At 25.3% G+C, this 25,968-nt stretch overlaps 13 protein-coding genes across 13 annotated transcripts; 8 read left to right on the top strand and 5 right to left on the bottom strand.

Annotated features, from left to right (window-relative positions):
* Positions 1-159: 159 nt before the first annotated feature.
* T551_03221 (Golgi transport complex subunit COG3) lies at positions 160-2,876 on the top strand (the record flags this gene model as incomplete). Its single annotated transcript, XM_018375484.1, has 12 exons — positions 160-198; positions 246-478; positions 525-690; positions 736-906; positions 951-1,088; positions 1,133-1,245; positions 1,294-1,414; positions 1,461-1,552; positions 1,595-1,728; positions 1,770-2,089; positions 2,138-2,458; positions 2,502-2,876. The coding sequence occupies 12 exons, from the start codon at positions 160-162 to the stop codon at positions 2,874-2,876; spliced, it is 2,223 nt and encodes a 740-aa protein (XP_018228383.1).
* A 163-nt stretch (positions 2,877-3,039) lies between these two features.
* T551_03222 (uncharacterized protein) lies at positions 3,040-3,935 on the top strand (the record flags this gene model as incomplete). The annotated part of the gene is made up of 2 exons (XM_018375485.1): positions 3,040-3,248; positions 3,410-3,935. 2 exons carry the CDS (start codon positions 3,040-3,042, stop codon positions 3,933-3,935), a joined length of 735 nt encoding a protein of 244 aa, XP_018228384.1.
* Positions 3,936-4,479: 544 nt separating this feature from the next.
* Positions 4,480-7,042, bottom strand: T551_03223 (uncharacterized protein; the record flags this gene model as incomplete). The annotated part of the gene is made up of 8 exons (XM_018375486.1): positions 4,480-4,767; positions 4,813-5,157; positions 5,207-5,576; positions 5,623-5,719; positions 5,763-6,205; positions 6,250-6,785; positions 6,828-6,919; positions 6,967-7,042. The coding sequence occupies 8 exons, from the start codon at positions 7,040-7,042 to the stop codon at positions 4,480-4,482; spliced, it is 2,247 nt and encodes a 748-aa protein (XP_018228385.1).
* A 360-nt stretch (positions 7,043-7,402) lies between these two features.
* Positions 7,403-7,850, top strand: T551_03224 (uncharacterized protein; the record flags this gene model as incomplete). Its single annotated transcript, XM_018375487.1, has 3 exons — positions 7,403-7,423; positions 7,474-7,546; positions 7,582-7,850. The coding sequence occupies 3 exons, from the start codon at positions 7,403-7,405 to the stop codon at positions 7,848-7,850; spliced, it is 363 nt and encodes a 120-aa protein (XP_018228386.1).
* A 210-nt stretch (positions 7,851-8,060) lies between these two features.
* On the top strand, positions 8,061-10,811 carry T551_03225 (uncharacterized protein; the record flags this gene model as incomplete). The annotated part of the gene is made up of 10 exons (XM_018375488.1): positions 8,061-8,143; positions 8,191-8,293; positions 8,337-8,465; positions 8,510-8,880; positions 8,926-9,022; positions 9,062-9,190; positions 9,232-9,388; positions 9,435-9,516; positions 9,566-10,058; positions 10,101-10,811. The coding sequence occupies 10 exons, from the start codon at positions 8,061-8,063 to the stop codon at positions 10,809-10,811; spliced, it is 2,355 nt and encodes a 784-aa protein (XP_018228387.1).
* Positions 10,812-11,232: 421 nt separating this feature from the next.
* T551_03226 (uncharacterized protein) lies at positions 11,233-13,513 on the bottom strand (the record flags this gene model as incomplete). The annotated part of the gene is made up of 10 exons (XM_018375489.1): positions 11,233-11,844; positions 11,886-12,229; positions 12,277-12,345; positions 12,391-12,619; positions 12,668-12,762; positions 12,809-12,897; positions 12,955-13,212; positions 13,256-13,327; positions 13,377-13,446; positions 13,492-13,513. The coding sequence occupies 10 exons, from the start codon at positions 13,511-13,513 to the stop codon at positions 11,233-11,235; spliced, it is 1,860 nt and encodes a 619-aa protein (XP_018228388.1).
* A 1,419-nt stretch (positions 13,514-14,932) lies between these two features.
* On the top strand, positions 14,933-15,371 carry T551_03227 (uncharacterized protein; the record flags this gene model as incomplete). The annotated part of the gene is made up of 3 exons (XM_018375490.1): positions 14,933-15,098; positions 15,146-15,233; positions 15,278-15,371. The coding sequence occupies 3 exons, from the start codon at positions 14,933-14,935 to the stop codon at positions 15,369-15,371; spliced, it is 348 nt and encodes a 115-aa protein (XP_018228389.1).
* Positions 15,372-15,591: 220 nt separating this feature from the next.
* Positions 15,592-16,726, bottom strand: T551_03228 (ubiquitin-specific protease OTU1; the record flags this gene model as incomplete). The annotated part of the gene is made up of 4 exons (XM_018375491.1): positions 15,592-15,851; positions 15,902-15,940; positions 16,015-16,283; positions 16,329-16,726. 4 exons carry the CDS (start codon positions 16,724-16,726, stop codon positions 15,592-15,594), a joined length of 966 nt encoding a protein of 321 aa, XP_018228390.1.
* Positions 16,727-16,772: 46 nt separating this feature from the next.
* On the top strand, positions 16,773-18,053 carry T551_03229 (RNA polymerase specificity factor; the record flags this gene model as incomplete). Its single annotated transcript, XM_018375492.1, has 7 exons — positions 16,773-16,860; positions 16,905-16,970; positions 17,013-17,125; positions 17,158-17,586; positions 17,633-17,684; positions 17,739-17,814; positions 17,855-18,053. The coding sequence occupies 7 exons, from the start codon at positions 16,773-16,775 to the stop codon at positions 18,051-18,053; spliced, it is 1,023 nt and encodes a 340-aa protein (XP_018228391.1).
* Positions 18,054-19,110: 1,057 nt separating this feature from the next.
* On the top strand, positions 19,111-20,079 carry T551_03230 (uncharacterized protein; the record flags this gene model as incomplete). The annotated part of the gene is made up of 2 exons (XM_018375493.1): positions 19,111-19,516; positions 19,562-20,079. The coding sequence occupies 2 exons, from the start codon at positions 19,111-19,113 to the stop codon at positions 20,077-20,079; spliced, it is 924 nt and encodes a 307-aa protein (XP_018228392.1).
* A 445-nt stretch (positions 20,080-20,524) lies between these two features.
* On the bottom strand, positions 20,525-22,190 carry T551_03231 (uncharacterized protein; the record flags this gene model as incomplete). The annotated part of the gene is made up of 7 exons (XM_018375494.1): positions 20,525-20,680; positions 20,726-20,822; positions 20,865-21,337; positions 21,384-21,506; positions 21,552-21,656; positions 21,732-22,102; positions 22,148-22,190. The coding sequence occupies 7 exons, from the start codon at positions 22,188-22,190 to the stop codon at positions 20,525-20,527; spliced, it is 1,368 nt and encodes a 455-aa protein (XP_018228393.1).
* Positions 22,191-22,303: 113 nt separating this feature from the next.
* T551_03232 (mitochondrial 54S ribosomal protein IMG2) lies at positions 22,304-22,797 on the top strand (the record flags this gene model as incomplete). The annotated part of the gene is made up of 3 exons (XM_018375495.1): positions 22,304-22,400; positions 22,449-22,618; positions 22,660-22,797. 3 exons carry the CDS (start codon positions 22,304-22,306, stop codon positions 22,795-22,797), a joined length of 405 nt encoding a protein of 134 aa, XP_018228394.1.
* A 109-nt stretch (positions 22,798-22,906) lies between these two features.
* Positions 22,907-25,453, bottom strand: T551_03233 (uncharacterized protein; the record flags this gene model as incomplete). Its single annotated transcript, XM_018375496.1, has 1 exon — positions 22,907-25,453. One exon carries the CDS (start codon positions 25,451-25,453, stop codon positions 22,907-22,909), a length of 2,547 nt encoding a protein of 848 aa, XP_018228395.1.
* Positions 25,454-25,968: the final 515 nt, after the last annotated feature.

A 25,968-nucleotide genomic window follows, 5' to 3' on the forward strand; every position in this document is an offset into this window, starting at 1 on the left:
TTTGTATATTTCAAAAAGAATGGTCTTCAATTGAGACAAAATAATCTATAATATTGTAAATTCAATTATATATATTTATTTCTTGGGAAATTTTGAAATTTCTATAAAAAATTAAAAAATTATATTAACCTGAATGTATTTTTACAAAAGAAGCATTTAATGACTGATAAAAATAGAGACTATTTAGCTCTTGAGAAGGTAGAATTATATGAATAATAATAGCATTTTTCTAATAATTAAATTAGGATGACATTGCAAATAATTTTAGAAAAAATATTTCTTATTCTTTTGGAAATAAATATGAGTTCCAAGCAAAAAAAATATCTATATCAAGATCTTTTTCTTTAAATGATTTAAAAAAAGTCCAAGAAATTGATAATATTTCACAAATACATAAAAATATTAACTATCATGCGTCTTTGGTGCTATTTGATGAAATAGAAAAATCACTAGAAAATCAACAGAATCTTTGCTTTAGGTACATTTATTAATTTTAATATAATTTAGATATTATTATTTTATAGATTGCTTAAAAAAGAATATCTTAAAAAATTGTCTATATCAGAAAATCTTATGACACAAGTTTCAAATATACTAGAAAAATTAGAACTAATAAATAATGATGTAAAGAACGCATGTAAAAATAGCTATAATTTTAGAATCGATTATGAAAAACTTATAAAGGAAGAAGTTTGTTATATTTTTACAAGATTAAAGTATATTTATATTTTGTAGCAAAATATGATAATACTAGATAATCAAATTACAGAAAATCTTGAAGTGTATGATTCTCTTGATATGGCTTTTAAATTATTAAATACATCTGGGATTGAATTTATTAAAAAACCTGAATTTTTTAATATTCTTAAAAAATTAGATAAAGGTTTATTAATGATGAAGAAACATGTATATTTACATAATTTATTTTATTTTTCTAATGATTTTATTAGCCAGAATATAAGGATTCTAAAATGTATAGTATAAAGTTTAAACAATGTTTAACAAAAGCTATGACATTAATTTGTATTTTTTTTGTACAAATAATGAAAGAATTAAATGATGAAATTGATAAGAATACATCTTATAAGGTCTTTTATTAAATTTTATATTATTTTTTCACTAAAAAAACAAGGAATCTGATAATATTATTCAATCTGCATTGTTATATAGAAAATTTCATGTTCGCGCTTTTCAATTAAAACCATATATCAAAGAAATAGAATTAAGGGTTAAAGATCATGATGAGTATGATTATTATAATATTATATAAAATAACCTTAAATAAAAATTTAGGTATCATATATTAATTAATGATTGTGAAAATTCTTACCTTGGAATAAGATACAGATTAATTAATCGAATCATTTTAGAAAAATTAAATAAATTATCATCAAATAAAAATGTTATTGTGTTTGTAAGAAATAGACATTAATTTATATTATTATTTTAATTTGTTATAGACTAGGTTAAGTATTACATTTTTTCAAAGTCTTTGTCTTGATGAATTTTCTCTCTTTCAAGAATTTTTTGAAAATGAGTATTCGAAATTTTAGTATGATTTTTGCTTTTTTTTTTTCATATTTAATTTTAATAGTCATTTTTCTCAAAAACTATTTAAGCCTATATCTACTTATTTGCAATCAAAACTAGATAATGAACCAAAGTTATTATTATATTGTGATATTTTATCTATTATTAAGACACAATTATTTCAGGATACTGAAAATGGTATTAATAGAAATATATTATAAATAATTGATATTATTTAGAAATTTTATCAGACACATACTCAGATAGTCATAAATTAGACTTTACTATCATATTTAGTGAAATTATTCAAATTCTTGAGTCTCGGATTGTACTTGAAGTTCGAAATATAGCTATATTAGAAATTCAGAATTTTATTCCTACTAAAAATGATTTTAGTCTTTTTAAAAATTTAGAAAAAAATGATAAGTCTAATTCATTACCTACAGAAATGTTTGATATAGAAAAAGAAACATTATTTAATAATGTTTCTATTACTGGATGGTATCCTACATTAAACAAAACAATTTCATTATTATCAAAAATATATCCTATATTAAATGTAAGAATTTATTTTTAATAATTTTTTTAATATTAAATTATGATTTAGAATGAGTCATTTACCAATGTTGCTTATGATATTATTAAATTTTGTATTTCTTCTCTTATTCGTGCATCTAAAGTACAAACAGATATTTCTATTAGAGATAGTCAACTTTTCCTTATAAAGCATTTATTGATATTAAGGGATCAAGTATTGGAGTTCAATGTAAATTTTTTTCGTTTTGAATCAGAAAAGAATATTAGCACAGCCACTACTAATTCTATGGATACTTATAATAAAACACAATTATTTAGTCCATTGGAGTTTTGCAAATCCACATGGACTAAGATCTCTAGATTTTCAAGTAATGAAAAGGATGTGTTTACTGTTTGTTAACATCATTTTTGTTTTGTTTATTTATTATTTTTAGGAATTTAATTCTGTACTTCAAACTGCAATCAATACATCTATTGAACATTCTTTAAAGCCGTTTATGGAATCTATTCAAAAAATACAAAATATTAAAAATCCATCAAATGATGTTATTCAAGCAAAAATTAGTGAATCTCTTGTACTTATTGAAAAAGAAGCACCTATCCTTAAACATGCATTTTTAAATTATATTGAAAACTTTCAAATTATACACATTTTTTTTACTGAAATCATTAAAGAATTTTCAAAAAAACTAGACAAAATAAAAGAACATCTTCCATCTCAGTCTTTAACAACATGGTCTCAAACAAATCAACTTATCTCTTATTTAACTAATTTTTTGTTATCTGGTAACACAATAGAAAATTTGTAAGAAAATAAAAATCAACAAATTACTTATGTTTAAATTAATTATAAAATTATCTATTTATATATATTAAAAATACATTACTATTTTTTAATCGAATTAATATTTTTATAAATTTTTAAATTTATAAAAAAAACTTAATTTTTTGCAAAATTTAAAGATTTTAGAGATGTCAAATGGCATCTCATTGGAACCAGAGTTTTTACATTTTCCGTCAATTGCTGCAGTTCCTGCGTCACGATCTAATGTGATTCAACATTTAATTGATGGAGTTGATCGATATAATCCTCAAAATGCGCCTTTATTAGAAGAATATTTAGTACAACAGTGTCAAGATGGGAGTTATGACTGCATGGCAAACCTTGCTATATTAAAATTGTTAGTAAAAAGTATTTTTTGGTGTCCTGATAGACTGATGAAATAACATACAAAAATAATAAGAACATTTTTTGTAATGAAAATGCATATTAGCTCTATCTGAAATTCTTCTGGGCTCCTAAATATATATTTAATACCTTATTTTTCTTACTTTTTATTAGATATCAATTTAATCCTCATCTTTCAAAAGATGAAGTGATTACAAATATTCTTGTTAAAGCGTTAACTGTTTTTACACAACCTGATTTTTCTACATGTTTACATTTGCTTCCACCCTCTATTCTTTCTAAAGAGGGTTCTGAAGGGGATTCTTTATATGAAATTGTACAGAAGTTACATTCACTTCATCTTCTTTTAGATGCAGCAAAATACAAAGAATTTTGGCAATCAATAGATAATGATGATCTTTATGCAGATCTAATTGCTGATTGCATTGGGTTTGAAGATACTATTCGACTAGGCATTGCAAAGGTCATTTCACAGACAATGAAAGAAGTTAAACGCGATGTTTTAGAAAATTGGATCAATCTTCGAGATGAAAAGCTAACAGTATGGGTTCGTGATGTATTTCATTGGGAAATGTCAGGTGAAATAATAAAATTACCACAAAATAAGGACAATCTATCTTTAAATAAAGTGACACGTGAAAAAGTCCCTTTTTCAGATTTATACCAACTTTTAAGATAAATGTAATTTTTAATGATGTAATATATATATATTTAATTAAAAATAATAATTTTAAAAGTCGTTTCAAAATTGACTAATTAATGTTTACTCTTTTTAACTAATGTTTTTAAGAAAATAAGATTATTATTATTATTATTACTTTTTTTTGATTATTCGATATATATTTTTGTTTTTCAATACTTTTAGATCTTATTATTGAATTTTAATTTAGATATATAAAAATTAAAAAAATTAAAGTAACAAAATCAAATGTTTTAATTTAACGTTAAATATTTTAAAATTATCTATCAATAAAAAGGCTATTTGTTATTATAAATTAATGTTTAAATATTTGTATTCTTTTTTTTTAAAAAAATTTTATGAATTTTTAAAAAATATGTTTAGCAATTGTAAAAATCAAATAAATATATTGTTATATATTAACATCTATTTTTTTATAAAATAAAAAATAAAATTAATACATTTAATTTAAACTTTAATTTTCAATATTTTTAACTAATTTTTATTTATTAAAGATTTTTTACATTAATTAAATTATTTAAAACTAAAAATCTTTTAAAAAACCTAAGATTTCTAATGCTTTTTTAGAACCCCAGATAAATGTTTCCTTATCTTCTTTTAAATTAAATATTTCAGTATTTTTTAAATATTTCATTAAAAAAATTTTAATTCCTTCAACTAAAGATGGGTATGATGAAAGTTTTCTAAAAATTTCTTGAATTGGTGCCGCATTTCGAGGATTATGCCCTTTTTGTGTTTCTAAAATCAATGTAGAAAAAAATACTTCTACAAATGTTTTTGTTTTAGGTTGAAGATGAAAAAAATTAAGTTTCTATTAATTATTTTAAATATTTAATAAAAATAAGAATAAAATTACTTTAAAAATGATCAAATCAAGACCTCCATTAACTACCAAAAAAGCATATAATTTTCCTAGGTTTACAATACGCCTCAATGGAATGTTTTCTAAATTTCCATTATTAACATTTCCAATTACTTGAACATCATTTTCTCCCATAGATCGAAATAAATCCCACAAACAAAATTTAAAAGCTGTTCGTATAGAATGTATTTTAACACAAAACCTAAGAGCAATATAAGCATAATAAGGGTTGTAGCTCTGTTCATTTCCACAACAATGAAGTAGTATTCTTGGTATTTCTAGTTTTTGTACTTTTTTTAAGCCTAATTTTAAAAGTTTTTCAAACGCATCTACAAAATCCTTTAGAAATTAGAGCAATTCCATTATTATTATTATTAAATAAAATAACCTCTGCACTCATTATTGTAATAAAAATAGATCTACGGATATCTGTATTCATTCTTTGTGATTGTGCTAATGCAAGAAGTTCTTTTTTTTTTTCTTCATGTAGGTCATTTGAGGTTAAATGCTTTGAGTTTCTTTCTTTTTTAAAAGGAAGTCCTATATGCCACCATTTATCATTTTCGTCTATAGATTCTATATCATGCAATGAAATTCTCAAAGGCTCCGTATTTCTAGTAGAATTACGATTAGATAATGTTCCTAAAAATTTTTTCATTCTAAATATATCCTCTTGTATTCTATTATTGTAGGGTATGCTCTTAATTTTGTTATTTTTTAAATTATCAATAGATTCGATCATAAATTTTGTCCTTGTACTAAGATCTATTAAAAATATAAATAATATATAATTCCTTATTATACTTCAATATAAAACCTGTTTCTGAAATTTTTTGATGCATTATAATAACAATATCTTTTAAAGATGAAGGATCGTCATGGCGTAATTGGCTTCCAGAATCTATAATATAAATTATATAAAAATTAGGATATGTATATCTTACTTAAAATAATCTTTAATAACAATTCCGTATTTAAATCAGTTATCTCGTTCAAAAATAATCTTACTAAATCATATATTAAAGTGCATGAAATAACTTGAAAATTATACAATTCACTTAAAACGGTAATTAAATTAATACATTCTTTATTATATGAAACAATAGTGTCATTAATCTCTTTTTTTGAACTTTCTTTTGAATAGAATTCACGAAATGTTTTAAAAAGTTTTTGAAGAAAAAATGCTCCAAAATCTATCCCAATTATTCTATATAAAGCTGTGACAAACCCAGAATAAAGTATTAAGTAAGAGTCTTTTAGCGTTGTTTGAGATGTTATATATGTCAATAATAACATTATTAATTCTAAATTAACAAAATAGCGAGGATTCAAATTATATAAATTTTCAACCTCATTTAAAATAGACAACATATTTGATTCGCTTAATCTTTTTAATAAGAAAATATTATTTTCTAAATTTTTTAGATTTACCTGTTTAACAATCCTTTGATTTTTCGTCTTAAATGGAAAATTAATTCTGTATCATCCTTTTTATTATTTTTTAAAATATTGTCTTGAGTAATAAGTATATTGTTTTCAGAAGGAACAACATATGGATTTTCTTTACTTTTTTTAGCAAAAATGTTTATATCCTTTTTAGATAAATATGTGTTATCTTCCTTATTTTCAGAAGAACAATGATTAACACTTGCATCTACTTTGTTTTTAAAAATATCAAGGTTGTCAAAATCAGAAGATTCGTTTATAAAACAAGTATCCTTGATTTTCGAATTCTCCATACGATTCAAATCATCCAAAAGATAATCAAGTTCATCTTTTTTATTTTTGTCATGTTTACACCGTTTTTTATGTTTTAACTTTTCTTCTAAATAAAGAATAATTGAATCCTCTTGGTCAATTTTCTCTTCTTCTTTATCATATTTTATCTTGTATATTTTATTTTTTTTTTTTTGCAAATCTTGATCATTTAAGTGTTCATCTTGGTAACAAATCAATGTTCCTTGCCTCTACAACATATAAAAATTAACTTTAGAAACAATTATAAATACTTTTTTTATATTTTTTGTTTTAAGGCTTTTTTTCTCCCATTCTTTTTTTCTATTAAGTATTTTTACTTTTTTAGATTTTATTTTACTTGAATCTGAAAAACAATTAAAAATATATATTAAAATTACAAAAAATTAAGACCTATAGTTTCAAGTTTTTCTTTTAATTTTCTTGGTAATTTCAAGACCTTCAAATGTGTTTTGGTCTTTTTAAACATTTTTTAAAATAAGTTTAACGAAATCGATATTGGGATGTTTAAATATAAAAATATAACAAAAGCATATCAAAATATCTCTTTTTAATATTGAATACAAAATTTATGTATTACTTTTTACCATATATATCTAAGATAAATTGAATTTTTGAAAAAATATATAGATCTTGTGTATAAGTTGTAAAATAGATTTTTTAAAAATAAAAACTAAATTGTTTTTATTAAAATAAATACTTGAATTAATATATAATATATATAGTTCGTTCATTTAGAGATGGAAAAATATATATACATTAATAGTTTTCTTATCTCGTTGCTACCGTAACGTTATACTAATAAATCTATAATTTCAAATTTTATAAAATGCTATTGTCAAATGAAGAAGTATAACCTGTATTTGTAAATGAAACATTAAGCTTATATCTTCTTGAAAGTATTTGAAATCATTAGCCCTACTTTTTGTATCGAAAAAAGAGAAAGGTACTATATTTTTAACACAAAAACGGTGTAGGTAAATAATAGAAACAATTTATAAATAACAGGGATAGATTCATATAAAAATCCAGAAGATGTATTAAAAGAAGAAAATGAAACATCTAGTGAATCTTCCTCGACTTATAAACTTCTTTTTAGGGCTACAGATGGAAAAGGGATGAAAATTTCTACACTTGTAGATTCTTCATTTTTACTATCTTTTTTTTCAAAATACACAGAAATATGCAAATCTGGAATGGTTTGCTTAAAAAAGCGTGACAGAAAAAAACAACGAGCCAAGAAAAATAAAACAGCTCATGTAGACACGAAATCATAACATTGACCAATTACATTGTTTTTGACTATATTGTTAAAATACATTTTCTTTATAATAATGATATTATTAGATAATATTTTTAAATATATTTATTTGTTTAAGGGATTTATTATCTAATTACTTTGTAAATAGTATAGATTTTGTTCACTTATGTCAATCGATTTACGATTTTTAAAAACCTTAAATTTAAATAAAAACGTTATATTGAAAATGAGTCATATTCCTCTAACAAAAGCACACAAAGATGCTATTAAAAAGATTTTAAATATTCTTTATAACGCGGTTGATGAGAGGTATAAAAAATGCAAAAAAAAAAATAGTTATTTACGTCTAAAATTAGTGGTCGTTCTATATCTAAAATATTTGAAGAATTACCGGATAAAAAAGAAATCCCTGACTATTATGAAGTGATTAAAAGGCCTATGGCGTTAAATATTATTAAAGTATTATCATTGTTTTTTATCCAAAATGAAGATTAACGAATAGGAAAATATAAATAAAAATTTGTATAATACATTCCATGATTTCATAACTGATGTGGCTCAAATATATTATAATGCTAAATTATATAATCGTCGTTCATCTGTAATATACTCTGATGCTTGTTTAAATGAAGTAATTTTGGTATTATTCAATTAGAATGGCTTATAAAATTATAGATGATCATCGTAAAGGAACTATCTGCTTTAAAAGATAAAAAACTTGTAGATGATAGTATACTCCCTGTTCTTGGGCCATTGCCTCCAAGTTCTCCGGGGGAAGAGAAATCTGATGATGATGGCTTTGATCCTGATATTGAAGACAAAAATGAAGAAGATGAAGAGGATGAAGATGAGGACGATGAAGATGATGTCCGTCATAAAAGAAGACGAAGAGAAACTAGGATTAAGTCCTATGAGCCTCCTAAGGTTATGAGATTTGATACTGGTGATATAAAAAGAAAAAGAGGCCGTCCTCCAAAAGTAGATACACCTGATGAAGCTAGAATGAAAATTGTTTTGCGTGTTATTCGGAAAGAGAAAGATGAAAGGTATCTAATTTTATTATTTATAGATAAAAAGACTAAAATTGTAAGGGGACGTACTTTATTTACATGGTTTGAAAAATTTCCGGATGATAAATTAAACCAAAGCCATAAAATTAAACAATCTATATCTTTAGAGGATATTAGAGTATTTTTTGTTTTTTTTTTCTATTTTTAACTAATTTAGCAAAAATTAAAAAGAAGGGAATATAAAACACTTAAATCTTTTTTGGACGATTTGGATTTATTATATAATAATATAAAACTTATAAGCCCTCCTGGAAGTCATATGTATCGTGATGCTGATTACTTACAAGTTATTTAATATTATTTTTTTTCTCTATCTAATAATGTTAGCAAGTTACACATGAAGTAGCTTCAATTGAAGCCTCCAGAAGAGATATTGATTTTACAGGATATGAGAAAGATCCAACTTCTAGTGTTGGTACATTAATTAAAATTAATCGCACTCCATTACCTAAAATTGAAATTAAAGGCGAAGCTTTAGAAATTGGTTAGTTATATTTTTTGACTATACAAATTTAAGAGTCTATTTTTAGGTGATTGGGTTCATTTAATAAATCATAATGATGCAAATAAACCAATTATTGCCCAAATATTTAGTTTATGGGAAAATTTAGAGTATGTATATTACTAATTATAAATTCATAGGATTTAAATACATTTTTAGAGGAGAAAAATGGATAAGCGTTTGTTGGTACTATAGACCAGAACAAACAGTTCATAGAGCAGATCGAATATTTTATGAAAATGAAGTTATGAAAACTGGACAATATCGTGATCATCAAATTAATGATATTATTGATAAATGCTTTGTCATGTTTATTACTAAATATATAAGAGGAAGGCCTAAAGATGCAGGAAATAAACTAATTTATGTTTGCGAGTCTCGGTATGATGAAGAAACAAAAATGTTTAATAAAATCAAAAGCTGGAGAGCATGTATTCCTGATGAAATTAGAAATAAAGAGTATGATATGTATTATTTTGAAAGGCAACAGCAACCGAAGAAAGTACTCAGTCCTATTTTGCATCTTTTACCATCAAAAGTAATGGAGGATCCTAATGCACCTATACCCGAACCAACTCAAGGAAAAGAAAATGCACCACCTATTATTGGTGCGATCATTCCAGCGCCAATACCAGATGAATCAACACTCAATGTATTACTTTTTCCATTTCTTTTTAAATATTAATTTTTATAGCCGCCGGAGATTTTTATACCATCTATAGTATCAGCTCCTATAATTCCACAAAAACCTATTATTCCATCTTTAGTAACGCAAACACATACATCTGTCGTGATTAATCCGAATAATCAACCACAAAACAGTCGCAAAACACATATTCCATATTATCCTCCAGTTGCTTTTACATTACCTGTAGTAGATTTGAATTCTGAAAATACTCAATCTGAGAATATTGATATTTCTGAAAATGATCTAGAAAATCCAAATAAAGAGAAAAACAATGAAGATATTAATAAAAATATAAATAAAAGTATAAAAGACATTAATATGAAAGATGAAATTGAGAAAATAAATGAAAACAATGATAATTCAATAATTGAAAGTGAAGAAAAGGCTGTTGAAAATATTAAAAGTGTGAAAAAAAGTAATAATTTTTCAGATGAAGTAGCTGCACTTTTTTCTCGAGATGAACAAGGCCGAGTATTATGGTTTCCTGTTCCACCAATAGATGTTGTTTCACCAACATTAGAAACATTTGTCGATGGTAGAAGTCTTGCGTACTTAGCAAATGTTTATAATATGATGGAGAATCATAATGAAGAATTTAAAAAAGAAAAAAAACAAAAACTTAACATTATGAAACCTTTAGATGATTCTAATTTTTCAGAATTTCTTATTAATGCATTAAATACTATGACACAAAACATAAAATCTAGTATTCATTAAATTTTTGAGTAAAAAGTACTTAGATCTACTTTATTTTTGATACTGTTTATTTTTTATAATATTTTTATTATATTTAATATTGGTGTAAACATAGCTATGGTTTAGTGTTTTTTAAGTTATTTTTACAATTATTATATAATACAAACCCTGAGAAATATATTTATTCATAGTATACATATTAACTTAGAACAATATATATTATTTAATAATATATTTCTTTAAATAACATTTATAAATATATATTAGTCATATAAAGGTTGTATTTCGCATCATTGTTGATGTTTTAACCACTAATTTCAATTTTTATTTTATAATGATTATGTAAAACAATAGTATTTTTAAAAATACAAGTAATATTAGGACTTGATTTTTATAAATTAAAAATAGAGAGAATAAATTATTTCCCGTATTATATTTGTATTTACTGATCTTTCCAACCTAAAGTTAAAAGCTCTATTCTTATTTGATTTTCTGTGGCTATTTTTCTTATTTGTGTATCTTCCAATTTATCCCCTCTTGTTTGTAATAATTTTAATTCTTGAATAGCTCGTAATTTTTTAAGTAGTGAACGAATTCTTTTGTTTTCATTATCAAAAGAATTTTGAACAGTAGAAGAATCTTTTAAATCTAAAGTAGTTTCTTGAGATAACGTACCATTAGTATTTAATGCATTATTAATTTCTATTTCTTTTACTTTTCTTGCAGCATCTCTTCTTTTTTTATTTTTTAAAGCAGCTTTACTGCAATTTAGAGCTTGGTTATGTATTGAAGTGCCTGCTCCAGGTACAATTGAGCTTATAAGTGGTGCTTTAGGTGCTGCTTTTTGAATATTTACTTCAACATTGATTTTCTCATCTTCTCTTTTATATTCTTCAGGAGTAGAGGTAGAACGAGCATGAGGAGGCCTATATGCCCCTACTGGTTTAGTTGGAGTTTTACTAGCTATTAGTGAAGCAGAAGAATGCGGTTTAGGTGCTGGCGAAAGAGATGAGCGAAGAGGATATATTTCAGGATCTTGCGGTCTCCAAAGAACCTATAAATAAATTAGATATCATAACCTAATAACTTTAATACCTGATAAAGTTCATTTATTTCTTCGCTATACATCAAAGTGCCAGTATAATGCCAAATTTTAATTCCATTATCTACTCTTAACCTTGGACTTGTTATTCCTGTTAAAATATGTCTACCATCAGGACTCCATTTACAAACACTAGCATTACTAGCTTCTATTGTTGCTATTTTTACCATTTTTTTTTCTTTATCATAAATATCTATTGTTCCTTGTAGATTCCCAAAACCAGCTACTAAAACAAACCGATCATGAGGAGAAAAAAGTATCGTATTACGGGGAGAAAGAGGTAAAGAATGGACGACGTTTGCTTGGTGATCAAAGATAGTAGCTTTAGATGGCATGTCTTTATTAAGTTAGTTTATTAATATATAAATCAATCATTGTACATACAGCCATATACTACCCCAAACTCGCGCGAATTTGGTGACCATGTTACATCATGAATAGGCCCTTCTTTATCTTTTAATTGTTAGATTCAATAGGTGTATTGATATTTCCTATTACCAAGAATAACTTTAGAATCGTAATTTCTTATTGCACTTAAAATATACATATTTGTTTCTCCATAATAACTTTTATTTGTTTTATCTACATCTGTAGATGTTGAAATAATTAATGTGGTTCCAATTTTGTTCCATTTCATCTGAATATTATCTGCTTTGTAAAATGCTTTTTGACTAACAACAAAAGAAAAAGTCGGAATATTATAAATTGATACAGTTGCCGGTTTTCCCTAATCCTAAGTATCAAGAATATATTTATAATGTATAATCAAAAACACCTTCATTTCCGGAATAAATACTGCAACTACATTGTTTCTCCCTGGAGATAATGAAAATGATGATACACCTTCAGCATAAAGCTTATATATAGGACCTGCAGAATATCAATTAATAAGTTGATATCCCTATAATCCAACTACCTTTCTCCATATTTGTAGCTTCAAAAAATTGAACTTCATTTGTTACTTTACGTGCACAAAGTTTCTCATCTGTTGTATATTGCAAATTCCTATATAATATACGTATAAGTTTGATAACTATATAAACCATACCAATTATAAATTACCATATTTGACTTTTTTGAACAAAAGAACATAATAATTTCGCTGTACTTATATTCCATATTTTAAGATTCTTATTGGCAGATCCATCTTCTGTTTTAGCTAAAATTATTATATTTTTGTAATTCAAAAGAAGGATAAAATTACATGGTCTTTGCCACGTAACGATATAATTGCTCTTTGGAGATAACATAATCTCACATACTTTAGGAATGTTTAAGATCTGAACCAATTCTCCTGTTGATGCATCGACAATTTTAACACTTCAATATTAAATATAAAATTATAAAATTTATTAAAAATAACTTTTCAGAGGAAGACCACGCAAAAAAGCGTCCATCAAGTCCGTACGAACATGTCAACATGTCTTTTCCTGGTCTAAAATGCATTTTTAATACTTATACAAGGATTTCATATTTAATGTTACTTATTAAAACCTGTGACTGGTGCATATAATGGATATCCATTTGTTAAACTAATATACTGTGCAGATCTGCCTAAAAAGCAATATTAAGCATTAGATCATTGAAAATATTTCTTACAAGCAAATTGTGTATAAACCATTCTCAAAAAATGTTTTTTTAAATATTTTGCAATTTTAAAATCGAGATCATATAATTGAAAAATAAAATAAAAAAATTATATAAAAATTATCAATTAAATAAGATTTTCACATGTAAAGTGGTGACCTGGTTCAATATATCAAATATATAGTTCTAGATAAAAAAATTACATTGACAAGCTTTAAGAGTTTTTATGACATATTTCTAGTTTCAGTTGATGGTTGATATTTTCTTTTATGGAGAAAAGTTTTAAAAATAAAAAATGATGACATTTTTTATTAAGCAAATAAACTGTAATATTTGTCTTGGTGAAAAAATTAACATTAAAAAAATACCAAATTAAATACCAAATTATTCTATTATAATAAGAAAATATATATTTATTAATGGAACAAAATTTAAAATATTTTAAAAACTGTTGAAACTAATTTAATGGCTAGATTTAATTTTAAGAAAAAAATCTTTAGAAGTTTAGAAATTATTCTTAATATTTGATTCAGATTATTTTCTGTTACAAATAAATATATAGTATTTTATATAAAAAATTTACAAAGTTTTAAATTAATATTAAAACATAAATTTGTTATATTTATAATTAATAGCAAAATAAAAATTATTTTTTTATTTTATATTTAATTACATAAAAATATATTGTTAAATATATTGTTAAACTTTTCTTAAAAATATTTAATTAAAAGCATAGCATTATCTTTAGTAAAACAGCATATTTTATTTAAAATATTTAAATTAAATATATTTTGCAATCAATATATATTCAAATTATGTTTCTGAAATAAAAGTATAAATATTGTGAAAATTTTATATGCTTTAAAATAAGTATTGAAGTTCAAGTAATTAAAAAAGTAATATTTTTAAGATATTCTGAATACTTTTATATTTTTATATATGCAATTATCTTTATTTATCTGATAAATTTTTAAATTTCGTTAAAATTTTTATCTTTGAGATTTATCTAATAAAATCTAATAAATAAAAAAATTATTATTATTACATTCTTAAGAATTTCATTTCCTATATTTTTGTTTTTTATTTTAGACTTATTTTTTAATTTATAAAATACTTATTTCATAAATTGAGAAAAAAATATATAACATTATAAAAAAATACGTTCAAGTTTTCTAGATTTCTTTTTGTTCTTTTTGTATTTTAGTTAATAAATAATATAAATAATCTTTTAATATCATAAATATATCATTTTATAAATAATGAATCATAAATTTTCGAACATTTCTAAATTTATCATAAAATAATCACAAAATAGTATATACGTTTTTTAAAAAAGAACCTTTTTAAACTATTCAATTTTAAAAAATAAACAACATTATTTTAAATGGGATTATTTATTTTCTATCAATAAAATGAAAAAGTAATTTTACATATCAACTTTTTTAAATACAAGATGAAAACAAAACCTAAGAGAAAACATACATCGAATGGAAGGCATAGGTTTTATAAAACAAAAAGATGTCAGAGGGGGATCGACCAAATTCATGAAGATATTGCAACATCTGAATCAAGAGCAGCGTTATTATCACAAGAAATCAACCCTGATTTACCAGGACTTGGTATAAAAATCTTTATTAATAAAAGAAAAAAATTCTTAAACATATAGGTCAACACTATTGTATTGAGTGTTCAAGATATTTTGAATCAAATAATGCATTAGTAAAACATCAGTCTGGAAAATTTCATAAGAAAAGGTTAGTTTTAATATTATTAATAATCCTTTAACTGAAAACTGCAGAGTGAAACTTCTTAAAGAAGTACCTTACTCCCAGAAAGAAGCAGAAGCTGCAGTTGGTATAGGTGTTAAGGATAACATATTTTGTACTTTCTAAAACTGATATATAAACGTAATGTTTTATATAAAGAAAATAAATCCTATAATTTTAAGCAAGTTATATTTGGACAATAATCATCATCTATTTTGAATCATATTTATTATTATTATTATTATTAAAATTCTAATATTTTATTGTAAAATAAATTTCATTATTAGATTTTATCAATACATTATCTTCAAAAAAGCTTTTAAATGCTATGCAACTTTTATGGCTTTTAATATTCATCAAAATTTACATGTCCTGTTGTCTTAACATGTTCTAATGCATCCTTTTTTCCACGAAGACTCATATGACAGTCTTTACATTTTAATAAGAAATTTGTTGTATCTGTATAATAATGGATTTTTCGTAAATGATCCGTAAGCTTAAAAATAGCATTCTTTACATCTAAGTCCTCAACTGAAAATATTGTTGTATCAAAGTCAGGCGACGCACCTGATCTTGGTGTTAACGCGATAGCATCGTAATGAATCCCTTATTTCCTGTTAATAAACATAAAATCATTTTTCAGATTTAAATATTACCTGAATACACAATGAACCCACACATAGGCCTTCCTTCTCCTAAATGTATTTAGTTATTTAAAAATTAAATTTAAAAATAAAAAAAAAACAAAAAAAAAAGCATATGAACGTACCAAAACGATCAGCTCTTCCTGTAGCAACATCTATTGAACATATCTCAATATCAAAATGGTTAGCGAGAATTGATATTTCAATTGCTCCACCCCAACTGTTAGTCTTATTAATCCATTTACAATATTCGTCCCTTGAACGTCCAAGAATTACATCTGAATATGTTATTGGATCATTTTGAATTGCTTGTGCAACTAATGACCGTAATTCATTTGCTGTATCCATTTTTCCCATAATTAAATATCCTACTGCACGAAACAAACATGAATTGCTATTCCATTATTAAGTAACTAAAATTTGTAATCTGAAAATATACTCATTCTCCATAACTCTAAGAACTACTTTTTCGTCTCCATGTGCAAGCTCAATCTCTGGTGGGGAAAATATATCATATGAGGATTCAGAAACATGTGTTTGTGCTAATTCCGCTGGAAATGTACTTTTTTGATTAAAATTTTGACTTTTTTTAGGTGAAAAAAATGAAGAAGTTTCGATGTCTTTAATTATAAGGACTTCTGCATCACGGATGTCAAAGAATTTCAAAGTCTTATCAGAATCAGAAATATCGATTTTCCGTGGAGGAAATTTATGTTTTATTTCAAAATTATTAACATCTAAAACAGACATAATAGCTGCTTGAAGATCTTCAATTGTATCTTCTTCATTCAATTCAATTTCATGTACACTTTCTCTGTATTTAATTTTTAGGCGCATTTTAATAAAAATTCAAGATTATTACGATGTCAAACGTTAAAAAAAAATGACAACACTGACATTAAAGTCTTTTTTACAGAAAAGTCTTCATAAGACATGGAGAAATTCAGTACTAATCAATCCAGTTATTGCAGGTTTTTTTTTTTTTAAAAAAAGTTTTAGATTTAATGTTTATTAGAACGTGCAGTTAATACTTTGGAATTAAATACATATCATGATGCAACTATTATTGAAATGAGTCCAGGTAGATCTCGTGTTGAATTAAAAATATTTTTAATCTGTTAAGGTCCAGGAATGATGACTCAAGCACTGTTAAAAAAAATTAGACCGAAACATTATATTCTTATGGAACCCAATAAAACATTTCATCCAATTCTTGATGTAGAATCATTGGATTCAGTATAAAACTATAATTTTAATATAATTAATAGAAAATTCGAGAGAAAGCACCTAATCAGATTATTTTAACAGAATTAGATGGTTTTTTATGGTCATCATATTCTAAGTTAATAACTCAAGAATTATTTAAACCACCATGCCAATCAATGGATCAGATTCACACATCACTTTTGTTTATGGCGCATCTTCCATATGGGTCTTTGGGAGAACAGTTACTTGTGCAATTTTTTACTGCACGTTTTGATGAAATATGGATTCATCAGTATGGGCGAATACGTATGCTTCTTTGGGTTACAACACCCTTAGCAAAAAGACTTTTAGCAATACCTGGAAAACAAGGAAGGTGTAGACTTAGTGTTATTTGTGAATCTGTTGCTGATTGCAGAATTATTGTTGGAAATAATGATTTTCTAGGGTTACAGCCTACATTAAAAACAGTATCAAATGATTTTATTCGAGAGGTTAATAAAATGAAGCATTTGTTATTTTATTTATATATAATTTTAGAAAGATTTAATATTAATAGAGGTTATTCCATTATCAAAAATTCCAATCAAATGTAAGTATCAAACATTATCTTTTTTTATTTTTTAGTAATTTTATATCAATAAAGCTTCACTAGAAATATTTGATTATGTTGTTAAGCATCTTTTCGCTTTGAGAAAAACACCTCTTATAAAAGCATTAGGGTAATTTTTGTTAAAAAATGAATATTTATAATTTCTTTAGAACACTCGGGCCAGGTGCTGATGTATTAGCAAAGGAATTATCCTTAGAATTACTTGAAAAAAAAATAGATGAAATGACACGAGAAGATTTTGATGAAATTGCACAACTTTTTGATAAATGGCCCTTTAGACCTAAAATACTGTTTGATCAGTGGATAGATAATAAAGAAGGATCATCCAATATAATTGGTGATATATAAAACATAATTAATTGTATTATGGAAATAAATGGCGCAAAATAGTTTCTGTAAACCGGCATAAAGTGAAAATAATATTACAATTAAACTATTGGGAAAAGATATTAATCATTCATTACATTATATTTCTGTGATTGTTTTTGGCTTATTTTTTTGTTGGTTTATTATGAATCAATATATTCACATAATTGAGGTCCCATAAAAAGCATTTAGGTAGAGTTCATATGTACTTCTACAAGTGTAATGTCATACAGATATCTTGTATTATAAGGAACATAAAAATATTTGAAATTATCTATATAATATATTAGTAAATTTTAAAAGACATTAATTATATAAAATTCTAAAAATATATTCTAAAATACAACTTTATCTTTCTTAAATTTTGATATTCAAATCCATAAATAATATCTTTAACCTGACATTTTAGATAATAAGTTATTATTTTAATTTCTTAAATGCCACGCAATAATGTTTAAAACAAATATCTTTACTTTTGTATAAATTCGAAAATACTATGTTTTCATATTTCTTATATTAATCAATAGATTAAAAAATGCATATAATTATATGTTAAATATTGAGTTTTCAAATAAAATAAACATAATTTTTATATTAAAAACTTATAAGCTATAATTAAATTTGTCTATCAAATATTTATAAAAATATATGAAACTTTTTAAATTTTTTAAAATTATTATTTTTTTTAAGCTATTAAATTAATAAAAACAAAAGATTAATAAGATTAATAAATATATATTTCTTATTTTTACTTATAAAATTTCTTATAAAAAAATTATATTTATAAAAAAATTTTTATCAATTTTTGAAAAAAAATAAATTAAATTTCCAAAATTTGATTGAATATTTATATATCATATTTTTTTAAAATCATATTTATTACTTTTATTCTCTTAAAAATTATCAAATAATCAATTAAAAATAGTTAATTTTTAACGTTAAAATAATTACTGTTGCTATAAATAAATATTAAATAAAAATGTTTTAAAGAAAATGTCTGGATAATTCGTATAGAGTTTTCTTTTTCTTTTGTTTTATTATGAAAACATTTTTATCTTTAAAAAATAATTTTCAGAATAAAATATTATCCGTTCCTCAAGTAAAACTTGGTAGAATCTGGGGACAATATTTTCAAAGTATATCAAAAAAAATAATCCTTAAAAAACCTCAATTTTATTGTGATTTATTTAGTTTAAGATTTTATCCAAGAAAAGATTTGAATACACCTTCTTCAAACGGTGAAAATATTGAAAGAAGTGTTTATAGAATTAGTCGCCAGTCAAATATCTATTACCTTAGAGGGTTAATTCGTATAACTGTTTTAACGTCTAAAAAGAGGATATCAAATGTTGCATGTATTAGATCTAAAATACGTCGGCGTTTAAGAGAAGCTGCTCGCCAAGTTTTACTTTCTCGAAATAAAAATAATTTTCCTTATTTACCAGGTACTTATATACCTTTTTTAAAAAATATATATTAAACAAATTAAGTTGTACCATATGATTTATTTTTTGTAGCAAAAGCAAATATACTAAATGAGGATTGGAAAAAATTACTTTGGTATGTAAAAAAAGGACTACAAAAGGCTCAACAAGTATTAAATAATGGACATGCATCAGATATGTTTATTTCAATTAAAACAAATGATTTGAAGAATCTTCCTATAGAGGATTCATGTTTAAAAAAAGGATCAAATCAAAAAATTCTCACTTATCAGTCTTTTAAAACGAAGCTTTTAAATGATCTGAAGAGACAAGAAATATCTTCTCAATCTAATAACCTTATTTCGCTTCAATTTATTCATTTTGTTATAAAACTAACAAATTCACCGTGTAGTACATCAACAGATATCCTTTCTAAAAATATACTTTTTTTATTAGAACATTATAAATTAAGAAAAATTACATTATTTGATGTAGAAGCATTAACAAATTCTTCTAAACAATTCTATGATTTAAATACTAATGAAAATTCTGATATTAATAAAGTGTTAGAAATAGATGATTAGTCGTATATTTTAATTTAATGATTTTTATAATTATTATAATTATTCTAATTAAAATATTATATTACTAAATTAATAATGTACTTTTGATTTTCTTATTTTTTGAAAATCAAAAATTGAGTATAATTAAATTACTAAATGTATGGACTGTTTAGAGTGTAATGAATTAAATATTTAATATTTTTATAATAAGAATGTTAGAAATTGTATGACACTAATTAGGGGATATTTATTGCATTTTTAAATTATAAAACATTTAATAATTATCTATCAAAAGAAACAAAAAAAATGAGTGAATAAAAAATAGTTTTTTTAAATGTAATTTAAATTAAATCATAATTTTAATATTTGAAAATATAAATCAAAATCTGAATCATTTTTAATACAAAATTTAAATTTTTAAATTATGAATTTGAAGCATTTGTTTACTAATCAATTTTAAACCTAATTATGTTACTATTTCAGATATTGTTTCTTTTTTATCTCCTTGTTGTCGGCGAGCAATTGCTTGTGCTAAAACTTGAGTTCTAAAATTTAATCCTTTTGTACGTTCAATAACTTGTTGATATATAGGTTGAGAAAGATGATTCATAACAATAGTACCCTTTAATGTTAATATATAATATACATATCGAAAAAATATATTTACTTCTTTAAAATCTATTTTTGCATTTAAATCTATAAGATCGTCATGAATAAACTTAACGATTTGATCATGTGAGAAATTTAATCGTTTCGAAAGGTCACTGATTTTTTAATGTAAAAAAAGCGAAATAATATATACTTACTCAATATCAATACGTTGATAAATCTTACAATAAGCTTCCGCCATAAGATAATGTGCAGAATTAACAAATTCAGAACACATTCCTACTAAAAAAAAGTCATTTTTCAATATTTCTTCTGCTTCTTTAAGAGAATTCTGAGCATCTTCAAAATCAAACTGAATATACAAGACTTTAATAAATTGTATAACAGGATCCATATATTCATATGATTCTTGGTCAATCACTTTTACTAATTCTTTCATACGACGTTGATAATGCATTGCATTTCGTACTTGTGATCGCGTTGTAATAACTGCAACAGTTAAATATCTTAAAATCCATGGACATGATGTCTGAATTGTGTTCATATATGATGGAGAAAAAAATAATTCACAAAGAGCTATTCTTCCTGTTTCGTGATTAAAAAAAGGGAAAAGAGACCAATGAATTAGCCACGTCCGATGTTTAAGTTGAAAAATCGGACTAGAAAAACTCTAATACAAATCGTTAAAGAACTGTCTTTTTTTTTAAATAAAAAACCTTTGTATCAATAATTTCTTTTAATTTATTTACTTCTTCTAAAGCACGTTCCCAATTAACAGTCAAAATCTCAGATGCTAACTTTCCCCATGTTGCAGAAACATTTAACTCATTATCCATAGACTTAAAATATATTAACTTTCATAACTTTAAAAAAATGAGGATTACTAAGGCTCTAAAATGATAAAGAAGATCCACTGCACTTGCATAGTTACCAGAATTATATTGAAAATTTCCAAATTTGTACAAGGAATTAATCATTTCAACAGTAAGCTAGTTCACTATATCAGAATTTTGTGATATTTTACTTTTTTTAAAAAAAAAAAAAAAAAAAACAAAAATACATACTCCATGTGAATCTTTCAAATATTGCAAATTTTGTGCTTTATCTTGTTTTAAAGCAGCGATTACCTCAGGATTGTCAAGCACTTCTAAAACCTTTTGACTTTCACTATTTAGTGCATCAAACATTTCTACTTCTTCTTTTTTTTTGGTAAACTCTATATAACTTTTAAACAAAGGATCTATAAAACTTATTTCTTGTGATAAATTTATAATATAATCAGTCATATAAGTTTCAATTAATAAATCATATTTTGCCTGAAGCATAACTTTCTTCTCATATATATTTTTTTCCTGTAAAAATTCCAATAAAGGAAAAATTAAATGTTTGTCAAGATACGGAAGCATACGTGGAACAAGATCATATTGAGAAGGATCTATTAAGGTTAGTATGTAAGAAAAGAAATTGGCTAAAGTAGGACCTGAAGATATAAACGATGCCTTTTCCTTTATTTCAGAATACATTTTAAACGAAACATTAAGATTTTAAAACTTGTCTATCGCTTAAATTTTAGATGTCGATTATAATTTATCAATTTTAAAAAATGAAACCTTTAATTTTTTATTAAAAAATTAAAATGCATTTTCTTACACAAAAAGAAACAAGATTTTCTATGGAACTTTTTGAAAAAATTAAAAGTCCTTTTTTTTTTGAAAAAAAATTAATATTTTTTGGTATTTTTTTTTGAAAAAATACAATCAATAAACTTATTTTTATAATAGGAATAAATAAAATCTTACTTAGAAACAATAAATTCTTTTCCTGTTCTACACGTTATCAGGACTATATCGTTAGAAGGACACGTTTTGGAAGTCTTCCTGTTTATTTGGATATTAAAGGTGGAGGAACTAAATTTCAAACAATCATTCGAAGAGTAGAAGGAGATGTTTATGTAAAATAAATGAGATTTATTCAATTATCTTAACGTCCTAGGAACTATGTAAAAAACTTGAAAAAGACCTTAAACTAAAAGAAAAAGAAGCGTTCGTTAACCATTTAACAAGACACATAATTATAAAAGGCTCGAAAGTAAGACAAGTGAAAGATATACTCTCCAAAGATGGATTTTGATTTATAATATGCATGAAAATATATCCCAAAGATGATTCCAAAGATAAGTGATATTATATACAACTTGGTTTATATAATTCTAAAATATGAAAAAATGTATTAAAATGTATTATAATGTTTCTATCATATTATCCTCTTCAATTAAAGACCATAAATTTTTTATAATCATACCATCCATATGTGGAGTAAGAAGACTTCCTAAAAGCTGTTCTTTTTTTGATGTAAAAAATACATGATACATTTCATTGAGTGGTTTTTCTTTTTTAGCTTTTTTAATTAAAATATGTAAAATGTTCATTATACGTCGCGCAAACCGGGAAAATGGATTTGACTCAATATTATAAAGTTGATGGGGTAGTTGACCACCTCCAATTGAACTAAGTAAACAAGCCAATCTTATAAGACTATTAGGAAAACCATCATCAGCGAATAGCAAAGATCTAGCAAGAGTGGTTTCTTTTGGAAAAATGCTAACAATTGTTTCTGCAGCAAGTGTACAATGCTCAAGCAGAGCAAGCCGCATCTCACATGTATGAATTGGATGAGTTAGACTAGATAAAGGTATTGGTGATATGCATAATAGAAGCGCTCGGATAAAAATGTTGTCTCTAAGACACTGTTTAGAAGATATTGAAATCATAACTTTTGTAAAAGTATGTCGATTTGGAAAACTTCTTGCAAATAGTTTTGCGAGAGTATCTACAGCTGCTGGAAGGTATGGATGTAGTGTTGGATTGTAAGGTGTAAATACAATTTTATCTGGATCAGACGAAATATTTGAATAAGGAGAAAATGCAATAATTAAAGAAATTATTGCTCTAGCAGTAGAAACGTTTTCTATAAGAACACTTTGAGAAATATTTGAAAGAAGAGTAATCAGATCTTTTGCTAAGTCTAGTCGTAAACGGCATGATATTTCTGGAATGTCGGTTTTTGATGTCATTATTATTAAGTGTTCTATTAGAGTAAGTAATGATATGTTTTTTGCCATAAAATCTTGATTTTCTTCGGTAAAAGATAAATTTCTTAAAATAGTTGTAATACATAAAATTTTTTCAGCAGATTTAGTTTTTTCATAAGCTAAACTTCCTGGTCGACAATTAACGGTTAAATTTTCTATCTCATCATAACATAAATTTATCATTTGCTCATAAGATAGCACAGACATAGTCTCATCCATTACCTTTATATCCTCAACTAATAAACTATACTCATCATCTGCCATTTCTATTATACAATCCAATAACTCTTCACATTCTATAAGTGGTAACCCCCATCTTTTGTCTCCTGTAATAATGGTAAAAACATCAAGTGCTCTATTAACTTCTGAATGCAATCTTGACTTAATACTCATTATTAGAGCATAAATATTAACGGTACCCAATTCATGTAATGTAGGTGGTCTACACTTGAGGTCTTCTAAATCTGAACTCATTTTTGTTATTAGCTGCATATCAAAGCCACCATAGGTTTCAATAACTCGTTTCTTTGGTTTATATACTTGTATAGAAGATATTTGTGATGAAGTGTTTGTCAATTGAAGATTATCAGCATTAACCAAAACTCCCGATTGTAATGCAGGTTTCAATGGCACTGAATATTCTTGAAAATGGCAAGCCTTACTTTCCGCATTACAATTCATATTTTTTTGTGAATCGTCTTGTTCTTGAACAAACCCATGCTTAACTTTATCAGAAAGTGGCAATTGTACTTGTGCCTGTTGTTGCATCAGCAGTTGCTGATTATATGTCCATGCTTCTTCGTACGGTGCAAGATATGTTTTATAGCATTCTGCTAATTGCTGAGCGCCATTTGGTATTAAATTAATACCAAGTGCCTGCGCAATACTCGGCCACGCATTAGTTTGTATAACCTTGTACTGCCCACCTAGACGCATCACGTGAATATACAATGCTATTAAATTCACCTGCTGTTCACCAATATACGGAATCGCAGTTATTGGCGTGCCTCTTTTGTTCATAAACTCCATTAAAGATACCATAAGATTATCTGAAACACCCTGTTTTACTAATGTTGACGGCATTGTCGATGTGGTAGAAGCAGATGAGCGTGCAGTTGGAACTATTTTTTGAAAATATCCAGTACCTGTATAAAAAGGCAACGTAGAATGCGGTTGAGAAAGCGACGGCGAAATAGCAGTAACAGCACTTGAAGATGGTGGAAACGAAGACGGAACTCCAGCAGAAGCACACATTGGCCCATTAATTGAAGCACCCATTGCAGGGTTAATTGGCGCTGTCATTTGAAGACCTGCTTGAGAATTTATTTGATTATTAATTGATGCATATGGTGCACCAGATGCACCTGGTAAAGCATGTGTACCATATCCATAGATAAGACCAGGTGTGTAAATAGATTTCCCAGTTCTTTGTCCTGCTGTACCAACGTCTAATGATGTTCCCGATGTGTATACAGGATAAACCGCTTCTGAAAGCCCTGTTGAATCCTGTCCTTGTGCATACACTGGAACTGCATGAATTCCATGTGTTCCTGCTTGCATTCCCTGATGATGTTGCACTGCTTGTTGTTGACTAGATGTCCATTCATAAACAGGCTGCATCATCCACGGAACATATGTAGACTCAGCTGTTTTGAAAAATCTTGCTGAGCTCTCATCTAGAGACGTCTCCTCCATCAAATGTGCTCAATTAAGGCTTAGAGATAGGGTTATCAAATACTGATGTGGCAGCCGTACTAGTCGTGAATAACCATGACGTGTTGTACAAGTCTGTGAGAGGATCCGCATATGAATAAACGTTTCCTATTTGACAGACAAGGTAACGTCGTCGTATGTTTTAGTATAAATAGAAAAAAGGACTTTCTCTATATGCACATTATTAGTTAAATAACGTCCGTCAGCTTATCCGTTTTTTTCCAAGTCGAAAATTAGTTATAGTGTGTACGAAAGCTTAAGAAAAAACACTAAGTGCGTATAATCTGAGTATATATACACATTTATACTATTTTATATAGTGCAAATAGCTTGATCAATGTAATTTAGTGCATTTATTTTAGAGCATAGCTTGGAGTCCTAAATATAAAATCCAGATGCACAACGTGTATACAAGGCGTATACAAGACGTATATACCGGGTATGTACTAAATATATACCGGGTATAAAGAGAATATAAAATGCAAAAATACTCGTAT

This window comes from Pneumocystis jirovecii (genome assembly GCF_001477535.1).
Source record: "Pneumocystis jirovecii RU7 chromosome Unknown supercont1.15, whole genome shotgun sequence".
In the NCBI taxonomy this organism is placed as follows: domain Eukaryota; kingdom Fungi; phylum Ascomycota; class Pneumocystomycetes; order Pneumocystales; family Pneumocystaceae; genus Pneumocystis; species Pneumocystis jirovecii.